The sequence below is a fragment of the Hordeum vulgare genome, chromosome 5H (genome assembly GCF_904849725.1).
Source record: "Hordeum vulgare subsp. vulgare chromosome 5H, MorexV3_pseudomolecules_assembly, whole genome shotgun sequence".
Classification (NCBI taxonomy): domain Eukaryota; kingdom Viridiplantae; phylum Streptophyta; class Magnoliopsida; order Poales; family Poaceae; genus Hordeum; species Hordeum vulgare.
The window spans coordinates 33,347,568-33,359,662 of record NC_058522.1 but is presented as its reverse complement, the minus strand read 5'-3'; the positions used below and the strand labels follow the sequence as shown (position 1 = coordinate 33,359,662).

At 39.5% G+C, this 12,095-nt stretch overlaps 1 protein-coding gene across 4 annotated transcripts; it reads left to right on the top strand.

The window, feature by feature from the left end:
- The first annotated feature begins 486 nt into the window (after positions 1-486).
- On the top strand, positions 487-7,597 carry LOC123451975. Of its 4 annotated transcripts, XR_006632541.1 has the most exons (12): positions 487-817; positions 905-1,051; positions 1,139-1,293; positions 2,158-2,448; positions 2,573-2,703; positions 3,724-3,841; positions 3,916-4,008; positions 4,120-4,197; positions 4,316-4,406; positions 5,503-5,564; positions 5,682-5,743; positions 7,338-7,597. XR_006632541.1 is itself a non-coding variant. In XM_045128546.1 (10 exons), exons 1-10 carry the CDS (start codon positions 643-645, stop codon positions 7,352-7,354), a joined length of 1,296 nt encoding a protein of 431 aa, XP_044984481.1. In that variant the 5' UTR covers positions 487-642; the 3' UTR covers positions 7,355-7,597. The 4 variants fall into 4 exon arrangements, 1 of the variants encoding a protein (XP_044984481.1); XR_006632540.1 differs by having other exon boundaries at positions 5,503-5,743; XM_045128546.1 differs by lacking the exons at positions 5,503-5,564; positions 5,682-5,743.
- Positions 7,598-12,095: the final 4,498 nt, after the last annotated feature.

The window sequence follows — 12,095 nt, the reverse complement described above, 5'->3', positions numbered from 1 at the left end:
CCTTTGTTTCAGGAATTAATGGGTCCAAAGTTTAATTTTTGCAACAAAGCGATTGTTTCTGTAACTCGACCGTCGTTTCAGAAATCACTAGGTGCCGACCGGAGCCCCGAACGCGGATCGGACGACCGTCGAAACATCCGTCGGTGGACGCGTAGTACCTCCATCTAAAAAGCCAAAAACAAGTGCGAAAAATAAAAACAAAATTCAAAAAAGCGCTCAGAGCTCGACACATGACGACGGCTAGGAACGTGCTAAATGACGGTGCACGGAAATGATCGCTGAAAGACTTTCGAAGGAACACTCGCTAACGAGTGACTCCATGAAGCCATCTACTAGAGGCGGGTCGTGCCAGCCCATCTAACGGCCCGCGGACCCATGATCCTGATGAGGCCCGGGCTGGGTCCAGATCTAGCCCGCACGCGGTGGCCCTGTGGGGGAATCCCTTCCCCAGAAATAGAAATAGAAATAGAAAAAACTGGACGCACAGATGATAAATCCCTTCACCACCGGCGGGCGGCGGCGCGATTGCGAGCGGATCGGTTATCGAGGCGACCCGGGAAAGAAGACGATTGCGGGTGTGGAGAGATCCAACCCAATCCAATCCAGTCCAATCCAACAACAACACAAGGAAAGGAAGAGACGATGGCGGCTTATCCGACCAGACGAGACGATCCCCTGTCGGAGAAGAGGAGGAAGGCGATTGCGTGGAGCGAAGAGGGAGAGGTCTCGTCGCCTGATCTCTTCACCTGGGTTCATCATCCTGATTTCTTACGCAATGACTGCTTGGAACAGGCCAGACGCGACCAAGAATCATCAGGTCCGTCGCATCCATTCTCTTCCATCAGTTGATACATCTATTTCTCTATTTATTTATGCTCCTGCCGCCTGCCTGCGCTGCCTGTAGCTTCCGGCCCTGTGAAAATCCCCACGCTCGACCGCTTCGAACCCCCGACCCGGTTTCACACCGCCGAGCTCTTCCCCGTCCGTGAATCTGGAAGCCAGGCCGTCCTCTCCGCCGCCAAGTTTCTCCTAGGGGTTTCGTCCTCTCTTGGTCTGTATCTGTTTTTGAATCTGATTGATTCATCCATCCATCCATGGTCGTACAACCTGATGTGTATATCGTGCCCGAATCACGCAGACGGCGAATCGCTGAGACGTTGCTCCGGCTTCTGGGTCGGTTGGGACGAGGAGACGAAAACCGGCCTTGTTTTGACAAGTGCGTGGCTCATTCGCACAAAGGATGCTCCTTCCGGCGTCTGGTCAGGCGGCCAAGAGTATGCCCCTCATGCTCATGTCAGTCAAATCTAGTGTTTGTTTCTTTTGAAAATTTCTACCCTTTTTATGATTCTTTCCAGCCGCTTCCACCCAAATAAATAACTAAGGCCCTGTTTGGAACCATAATAGATTATGATAATCTGGATTATGAAGATAGATTATATAATCTAGTTTATAAAAATAATCTAGGTGGACATGTTTGGAGGCCAGATTATATAAACTGTAATCCAGGTTTTACATTGCATAATGACCTGTCTGCCCTCTGTTTTTTTAAAAAGAGAAGGGTGACAGTGGTAGGAATGTAATTATCTCCAACTTTACAAGGGTAATGGGTCATTAGCAATCCATAATCCGATTTTAGCTGGTGTAGATTAGATTATGAGTTTTTAATAATCTATCCATCTAGTTTTTATAATCTACACCATAATCTGTCCTGTTTGGAGACATAATAGATTATAAAAACTGGATTATATAATCTGGGTGGTTTCAAACAGGGTCTAAATAAATCTTAGGTGTAAATCTAAGTAGTTGCAATTTGCTCGTTTTTTTGTGTGTGTGTGTGTGCTAACTATTGGCCTTTCCTAATAACAAATTGAAAAGGCACGTGCGTTTGCTTACTAAGCATTGTTTCTTATATAATCTGTCATGCAACTTTTTTATAGGTTTTTAATATAGCATTGTTCATTTGCTAGATGACACAGTTGCAAACGACATGTTTTTTGTGCTATTGGTCTTGTCTACTTCCTCGGTCCCGTGTCAAAAAATGTCTTACATTATGGGACGGAGGGAGTTTTTAATAACAAAATGGAAACATCATATGCTATTTGCTTACTAGGCATTGTTCGAAAATCTTATAAAATCTGTTCCTGAACTTTTTTGTAGGTCACTGTTCATTTGCTAAATGGCACCAGTGCAAAGGGCGATCTGGTCTACTATCAGCCCCATTACGATATCGCTTTCTTGAATGTTGAGGTGGGTCAACCAATCAAGTCACCATCTTTTTGTAAAAAAGATGTAAAATTTGCTCAAGAGGTTTTTCAGCTAGGAAGAGACAATTCCTTAAATCTAAGGATAACATATGCTAGGGCAGAATATCTGAATGCAAACATGTTTGAGCGGCACCACAACGTGTACTTTTCTTCTCTAGATGGCCATGATGATTATAATAATGAGGTAATATATCTTATTATGAGGTGGTATTATATACATTTGTTACAATTACAACTTTGAGTTTTCTAATGTCATTTTATGTTTCATATTGCAAAATCCCATATTTTGTCCATATGAATTGTTGTAGTATGACAATGGGGGGCTAGTTATTGACTTGAACGGAGAAGTTGTCGGAATGGTCAACAACCCTGAGAGATTTGGCTCTTTTATACCTTCTTCCATTTTGCTCAATTGTTTGGATTCATGGAAGAAATATCGGTGTGTTTTTCCTCTCAGCTCTCTGATAGTATCTATTATTGTTTGGTAATGTGTTTTCCCCTTTTGTTGTTGTTGTTCGTAGTCGAACTAGTAGGAGTATCTATTTTCTCACTTTTACGCAATTTAATGGCCATCAGATGTTAAGATTTTGGAGGGTGGGCCTGGCCCAGTGGTAGTCTCTCCACTTGTGGCCTGGAGGTCTTGGATTCGAACCAGCCTCCTTGCACAATTACCATGCAAGGGTATGGCTGTCTAAAAATTCCCCTCCCAAGACCCCACCTTGTTTGTGAGCTTTCAGCACTTGTATGCCCTTTAAGATATGTTAAGATTTTGAAAATAGTATAGTCATTGTCATGTTACATATGTAGTGATATGTTTGAACAAGTGGCTGCAATAGATAATATAGCAACAACCATTTATAAGCAAATCAAGCACTGGATCTATGATGGGGCCTAGACAGAAAGAAACAATTAGAATCAATCTTAGACTACAAAATGTCTCATCATGACAATTATTCATAAGATAGAACTGATAAGACATTATAATTTTGCTTCACATGCCTTTAGTACTATCTATAGCCAAAGTGTAGAGTGAAGTTAAATGGAAAACTTTGTTTTAGTTTTTTCTCACAATTTTGATGGTCAATTTTCCTGAACCCATCTTTTTTTAAGGATGGCTTGAATTTAAACCTAGGAGATATTCATGAACAAATGTTTTTATGATACTTAATTGATCTCATCTAAATCCGATGTTTCATTTTTACGTAAAATCATGAAAAATCTTCTTTGAGCATTTCTAACTACTATTAATGATTCATCCCCTTTGGGACTTATTGAAATCTATTTCAATCAAAATATTTGGTTAGTGACAGGAAATATTAAATGTGTTAGATAGAAGTCCTTGTTCAAATGAAAAAAAAAGATAGAAGTTGGATTCCACTAAAATGGCTTATTTTGGAAGCGTTACTTACCCATGTATACCTTGCTTGAAATATGTTAAATGCTACTTGATTTGGTGTAGGTACATTGCTCGGCCCCATCTTGGGATGAGATTTGAGGCCATCAAGCTTCTAGAGCCTGCTCATGCTGACATGTTATGGCGTATGTATGACATTGATGACGGTCTTGTTGTTACAGAGGTATATAATGCCTTCTTGGAGGTGCTCTTTTTCCCATGTGCATATGGTATAATTATTTGGCAATTGAACCTTAGGTGTCGAAAGGATCTAATGCTGAGAAATGTGGAATCCAAAAAGGTGATCTTATTGAATGTATTAAGGGAGAATGCATTTCTACAACAATTCAGGTAGGTGTATTAGAGATTTGTTAGGTTAATAAAGTGAAAATAAATTACACTTGTGATACTCGGTAGCTTCATGCTCTTGACTTCTATGTCTTTTTCTTCTGAAATTATCAGTTGGAAAATCTGTTGATGAGCATATGCAAAGGCCCTTCAGATAGTCAAAATTGCCATAATGCTGAAGTTCATATTTCTGTAAGTTCAGTTCTATCTTATAATGGCAGTTTGCTTGATCCCTGCCATCCATTCCTTTGTACAGAAGTATTTATTAGCAAAATCTTCGCACTGAGAAATGTGTTATGGTAACTCATAGGTCGGGGTATTTCACACACTCAAAAAATACCGAAGGATCGTAGAGTTGACTGCAAATGTATCAGACCTTGGAGAAGTTATTATTGGAAGAGGTTCACGTCTCCTCTTTTATCTACAAATTATCTAGATTATCAGTTCAATTCTCAAGTATGCATATTCCAGTTTTTGTAGATCTATTATATTTAACTATAATTGTGTAAGCTTATGTGCATTGTGCTTATGCTATCCATATGATGCTTACAATATTATACTACACTATAAACTATGTTGAATATTTTGGGAGTTTATATGGTTTTGGTAAATGGGTCTGTCCAGCAAGTAAATTGTTGAGAACAGAGTTCATCCATGTTTTTTTACCGAAGCATCCATTTCCATGCTCCATGTTTCTTCGTTTTAGGTGCAGCTTTCTTCACTGGAGTTATCTTGTCATTTTCTTTGGCCGTGGGCTTCTTCATAAGAGTTTGCTTAATTGGAGTCATGTTGACAGAAGTTTCCTTCCTAGAGTAAAAAAATAAATATAATATAGTTAGTACAGGTTCTTTAATCTATTTGCAAATGTAAATATGTACAAATCAGATTAATACCTCTTGTAATTAGCTCTAGATTCTTCAATCCTCATACCTTCTCTCCTGAAATGATTATTGTGCCAAAAACATTACACTGAGCAGCATAGTTCAAAAAAGCGCTAGGAGTTAATTGTGCGTTTTGCTACCGCCTTGTGCTTTTCTGACCAAAGCGCATGCTTATGCGCAATTATGCACAGTTATGCGCTAGGCGTTTTGCTCTCGCCTAGAGCCTAGGCGCGCCTTTTTAAACTATGCTGAGCAGTAAAACTGTGACTAAAGGCATGTGCAATGCTCATATCTTCTCAGAGTTTGTTCTCCAGCTTCTACAACCACAAGTGCACATTTCTTTCTGCAATGATTTATAAGATTAACATAGTGCTCAGTATGAAACAATGATATGTAAAAGAAAATAACAAGAAAACATAGTGCTTGGTACGGAACATAGTGCTCGGTACGAAACAATGATACGTAAGATTAAACATAGTGCTCATGTTTGAAGTTGGTTCCTCATTAACATCATATAAGATCATAGGTTTTCTTGTTCGGATTCCGGTTCCTTGCATGTTTTCGTCGTATGGCCCACTCCTTTAACATCTTCTGCACCTGACCACATTTCTGCCAGGTTCAAAAACATTCTCCTAATTCTCTGCTTCCTGGTTCTGCCTGGAGGCCTTTTTAGAGTTGGTGGGTGTACTTTGCAACCTGAGTTGACTTTCAACCAGTTGTGCCTTATCCAGTGAATATGTCGTGGATGGTACTGACCCAGCATATGCTGCCCTAAACTTTTCAATGCTGTAATAGTCATCAACATGTGCTTGGATCTCAGCTCCCCTGATTGAGCAGATGAAGGCCAATGCATGAAGGTATGGCTTCCCCAAGACTTGCCACACTCTGCATGAACATGTATTATCTGTTATGTTTACGACTTGTAGCGTATCATGCCCTTGTGGTTCAAGCATACTTATTTCTGCTTCAAACTCATTTCTCCAAGCAACTCTATGGATCCCTATTGTTTTGCTCAATGCATTTAGTTGCTTCACTGCAGTTAGCAAGATTCGGCCTTCCAACCTCCTACTCCATAATGAAGTACTCCCTCTGTAAAGAAATATAAGATCGTTTAGATGAGTAAATCGTTGATCCAATTAAGTCCTTAATTTGATTGCTATTTTTTTTTCTAACCATGCAGAAGGGGTTTAGTACACGAAGACCAAGGAAGAAACGACCTTGATGCGACCGGCAACATTTTAACGGCCCAAACTGAACTGAAACAGGCAACTTGCCAGCAACCAGTTTGCTCCGGCCCTTAACACTGGCCAGACTCCACAATTTGTAAACCACTTTGAGCTTATTATCCATGCCCTGAATAGCTTCTGGTCAAAACAAAGTCCTGAAGAGCTGCAGCCTTACCATTAAATTCCGATAGTTTCTTTCCCTCCAGATTAAACAAGCTTCCAGGAAACATAGGCTATAAAAAACCTTTTCTCTTGTCTCCAGAAACTGAAAGCGAGCAGAGAGCCGCCAGTCTTTGGAGCTGTGATGTTGGGTATTTCATTGATTGTTAAAACTTTCAAATATGTTATTTATGAGCTGTTAGCTTCAGAGAACACACATCTATACCTTATTTTGTGTGTGGAAATCCTAAAAACTACTCCCTCCATTCCAAAATATAATGTGTATTAGTTTTTTCAAAAGTCAAACATGTGCATGTTTGATCAAGTTTTTAGAAAAAAGTACTTCAGTACCTACAATAAAAAAATTGTATCGTCACAAAAAATATTTTCTTGGTATTATAGATGTTGATATTTTACTCTAATCTTGGTCAAACATACATAAATTTGACTTGCACAAAAATGCATGCACCCTAGATTCTGAGGAGTATATAGCATTTGGATTTGCCACATATATCTTCTCCATGTGATGAAGAAATTTGGTGGTTCAGGGTACAAGTGCTCTGTGTACACTTCACCATGAAACTTTTTCATGAAGTTGCCATATCAATGCCAAGTACACTCCCTATGTTAGCAATCACGCAATGCATCTGCAAACTGGAGTCTCTAATCCCTTCTAAGCATTGGTTGATATTGTTAGTTGATATATTTATGTTTATGGTTTTCGTAAATGGCTGGTCCAGCAGAAGTAAATTGTTGAGAAGAGAGTTCATCCATCTTTTTTTACTACGTTACAGACAAATTAAAGCTTTCAACTTCACCAAAGAATCCATGTTAGGTTGTCTGTAAAGTTGTAAATTTTAGGGGGTAACAAGTATAAGAGATTAGAGATGTATGTTTGTGTGTACCCTTGTGATTTGTGAGGCACCAAGTTTGGGTTGCAAAGAATGCAAAAATTAAACCATTTAAAAAAAAGTACGTATGGATATTGCTTGCATGATGAAAAACATTTTCCTTTAGAGGCTTGGTTATTTGACAGTCACTCATGTTGTGCTATTGTTTGTAACAGGTACTGGAGTCTCTTGAACTGGCTGTCAGAAAAAGGAAAGGTTTCCATATTAGATGTATTGTGATGGATCATATGTACTCCATGTGAAGATAGTATCTCGGCGGGCTGTTAGACTCAAAGAAAGTGTGAATGCATCTAGTGGACCATTTTGGAATGACGTCTGAGATCCCATGTTAAATAGGGAAATATGGTCATGTTGTTGGAATGATGTTTTGCTTGACCTTCTGTTTGACGAGATTTTATCATGATTTGTTAGTTACACACTCCCTCCGTTCTCTTTTAGTAGATTCCACTACAAACTACTCCCTCCATTTCTAAATATAGTTTTTTTAAAGGTTTCATCAGAAAACTACGTATGGAACAAAATGAACGGATATACATTCTACTCCCTCCGTTCCTAAATATAAGACTTTCTAGAGATTACACTATAAACTATTAAAAATGCTACACCTATGTAAATTGCTACTTAATCTTATATAAAAGTGATATTTTCTTCCTTAATCCTAACCACTCCCCTCCCTCCCGATTTTCAGGGTGGAGGGGCGTGCCAGCCAATTAAACAAGACATCAACATATGAGTACGTCTTTGTAGCAAATTTACGTAAGTATAGCAAAGCTCATAAATTACATACGAAGCAAAACGGATGAATCTATACAATAAAATATATCTATAAACAACCGTATATAGTTCATATTGTAATCTCTAAAAGGTCTCATATTAGGAACGAAAGGAGTATCTAGCTTTGTATGTAGTCTGTAGTAAAATCTCTTAGAAGATTTATACTCCCCTTACCTAAATAAGAGAGTATCGAAAATCCAAGTCCGCTCCCGGTTCATTTGTTCTTGCTGATGATAAAAATTAAAACAAATATTAGAAAAATTCATTTTTTTTGTGTGTGGTAGATGTTTTGATTAGTGAGGTTTGCTTTAAATTTTAATTTATTTAAACACCTGAACAGCTCTTGGCAAAAAGACAAATTGGACCGGCAGTAAAAAATTTATAGACCTTGATTTATCTTTTTTATTCATATGTCAAAATAAATTGGAATTTGACGCGGGTCAAAATAGGGTCAAAATAGTTTGTGAACAGTAAACCTTTTTTACAGACCTTAATTTGTAAAAAATTCTAATATTTGTTTTGATTTTTTCACGAATGCGGGTGCAGCTGAGCCCGAATGGAGAAATGTCGCTATAAATATACAGGTGATCGATATTGTGCAAGAGAGGAGACGACGTACGTGCATATTTCCATAAATATTTTGCTAGTTTCCTTATGATTGGGTTCGGCACGATGTAGCCCAAAGCTTGGCCACGCATGCATGGTCGGATGGTTCTTAGAGCATTTCTAGGATACCAGTATAATGTCGACCCGTGAAAAACGGGTTTCACGGGTGCGGGTCGAGGCAGACTTTTCAAAATGAATTCGTATAAAAGCATATTTATAGAAAATACTATTATACAGGTCGTCAATACGGGATCTGTTCGAACGTCATCGTAGCGACCCACAAATCGGAAAATCACGCAATAAAATATAGTTGAAATTTGACAACGATTCCGGCAAATGAGTTCGAATTTAAACAATAAAACATAGTTCGCTCGCGAAATGACAACATAGTTTGAAACACAAACGCAAAAAGGACTTCATGCATCATGGTCGTTCTTCACTCTGCACCATCGAGTTCATCGCCGCTCCCGAATCCATCCACTCCCCCGAATACAATACGGTATAGATAATCCAGAAGAAGTCTGCATAAAAGTCTTTGCCCAAAAGGATAATCCTAGAATTCCGTCTGTCTTCTGGATTTGGAGAAGTGCCGATTTTCAAGAACGCGAATCTTATGATATGGTGGGAATTTCTTATGATAATCATCCGCGCCTTAAACGTATCCTAATGCCTGAAAGTTGGATAGGCTGGCCCTTACGTAAGGACTATATAACCCCCAATTTTTATGAAATACAAGATGCTCATTGAATGATAAGAAATTCGTGCTCACTTATACAACACAACTCCAGATTTTATTCAAGTCAAGGAATATTTTTAGGTTCTTTTCCTAGATGAAACGGAATACCTATTTATAATTAATTCCTATTATACAAAAGCATTCCAGATAGACTGAGCCATCCATCGCCTACACTTGTTTCTACTCCGACACTTGTCCCTATGCCAACACCAAAATCATCGGTTTTGATTTCAGAGGATAAACCATCGCCACCGTTATAACACGCAAGCACCCTCCTCTTCAAGATTGCTTTCCTTGTCATATCATGCTATTCTTTGCTGATGTCGTCCATGTTATTGCGGTTCAAAGTCATGATCCTATTCTCTTCGGCAAGAAGGTTGGCCATGGTTTTGTTCTCAGCAGCACGTGCTTTTCTCTCCTCAATTTCCTTGAGCAATTTCCACCTCTCTTGCTTCTCTCGTGGCTTCTTCTCGGCCATCTCTATCTTTGCATCCAAAGACTTCGCTAGCAATACCTCATTTGATTGCAACATGGAATCTATCTTGTCCCGCAAGGTCGATGCTTCACGTTCCCTTTTGATCTTTTCCTTTGTCTTTTTGTCACCATCGGGCTTGTTCATTTTCTTGGGCCATCATCATCTTCATATTCATCCATGTCCGTAAGTGAACCTCTCTTCGGTGGGGATTCTCTATCAATCAATGCCCACTTGTCGCAGTTTTTTGAGCAATTTTCAACAATGCTCTAGTTTAAAAAATCTGCCTTCGGAAGCATCCATGTCTTTGTATCGTTGTTGGGCAATTTTTTTCCTACACAATAAAAACAAAGTCAAAGTGGTGGAACCATTGTACATTATGCAAACTAATGGAACCATTTGACATGAACCAACTCACATAGTCGGATTCGACGGTTCCACTTGGAGGAGCATTGTGAACTTGTTCCAAGCAAGCTGCCCAACGGCTACAAGTCGGATTGATCACGTCCCAACGATCTTGGAGTGATAGAAATGTCCGTGCTGTCCTGTTGGGATACTTGGCCATCAATTGGAAGTATTTATCTTCAATTCTTTGCCAATACGTCTTGACATTTATAGACACATCTGTGCAAGGATCCATAAACACCGTACTCCAAGCCTTGATCAACATTTGATCTTCCAAGATCGTATAGTTCTTTGATCTCACGCTTTTTCCTTGCGATTAATGATACATCCCCTCATCTATCTCCTCCACCTCGTCTTCACCCTTCAATTTATTGTAATCGAAACCACTGATTGGGGCTTGATCGATGTCGACTGCAGGGGCGGACGCACGTTCAAGTGAGTGGGGGCCCAGGACCCCACTCAGTTTCTAATCCTGCCTTACATGTCTAGTACTCCCCCAGCATGGCCCCCGGTCGGCCTTGGCCTGGTGCCCCCACTCCCTTGCAAAACCCAAAAAGGAGAAAGAAGACAGTGCATGCGTCAAGGAGCAATTTTCGAGTAATTAAAATAAAATCGAGTGATTAAATGAGAGCGATTAAATGGGAGACGAAACAACATCGTCCCCTCAACCTCCGCCTGCTGTGACGCTCGACCTACATTGCTCCGCAGAGTCCACCATGCGCCAGGGTCCGCTGCTGCACCGCCGCCGCCGCCGGCCGGCCAGGCTATCAACGTCGCTGGACACTGGTCGCTCCCCTACTCAACACTATAGGTCTGCATGAGCCTCACCCGTCAATTCTTCATCCCCAACTGTGAAACTTGGTTTGTTTTTCATGAACTGATCCATTCATCTCATGCTATGAATTTGTTTCTTCTGAATTTCTGGTTCTGGTTCATGCCATATCAAATGCACATATGGAATTCGTGATAGTATAGTACTGCTACTTTTATGAGGCATGTATTTTGTTCTAATCAAGTTTGTTAGGATTAGTGTGACACACCACCAGTAGGTCATTTTCTAGGATTTGAGAATAGAGTACTAATACTTGTTTGCAGACATGGCAGGCTGCTACTGCTAGCATAATTTGTTCTAATCAAATCTTCTGTAACTAGTATTTGTGTGTTAGCACGCTGCAAGTAGCGTACTTTTATCTGAATTTTTTACAGCTAGTATTTCAACGATCTGATAGATGATAGACAAGTAATTGATAAAAAAACTCAAGAGATGTCAACCACTGACACCACCAACAGTTTAAGTGGTAGTAAAAATGCATCAAGACCTCCACCAAGACATAATCCTGTTGTGCCTGAACTAATTGATTTGAAAAACTTCTCGGGATCCATCTAAAAGTAATTGAATCACAGATTATCACCCCAACCAACGTGATGCGATAAGATGAAAGTACTTAATTTGGGTACCTAACCAGCCTTGTATTGGCGTTCCATACAGGAAGTTTGGGAAGAAGAAGAAGAGGAGATTCAGTCTAGATTGGTATGATGATGATGCTAATGAGGTAAATTCCAAGTTGCTTCCATGCATATCTTCTTTGAGCCTTAGTATTTTATTCCGTCGTTTTGGTAAGGAGAAGTTGCTGAAATTAGCTAAATTCCATTCTGATGACTTAGCCCCATGAATTTGGCCTCTACATTGATAATATACTCCATGACAAGGTTAATCAAGATATAAAATCGTTGTGTAAGGTCTTTCACTTCAGTGATAAATAAACTCGTCGTGTTGCTATTGGATTAGTATATTTTATTAGAACTTGGTTGAAATAGCTTATGAGTTAATTGAAAAATTCTAATTATATATAACATAATGTGAGGTTAGAAGCATATTGTGTTCGTGCGTTTCGTTATAGATTAGTGCCCCCGGTCAGT

Bases quoted from the DNA above. Each gene is read 5' to 3' on its own strand.
- LOC123451975 (XM_045128546.1), top strand. From the start codon at position 643: ATGGCGGCTTATCCGACCAGACGAGACGATCCCCTGTCGGAGAAGAGG. The intron at 2,704-3,723 runs GTGTGTTTTTCC...GATTTGGTGTAG, and splicing joins GATTCATGGAAGAAATATCG to GTACATTGCTCGGCCCCATC. The intron at 3,842-3,915 runs GTATATAATGCC...ATTGAACCTTAG, and splicing joins ACGGTCTTGTTGTTACAGAG to GTGTCGAAAGGATCTAATGC.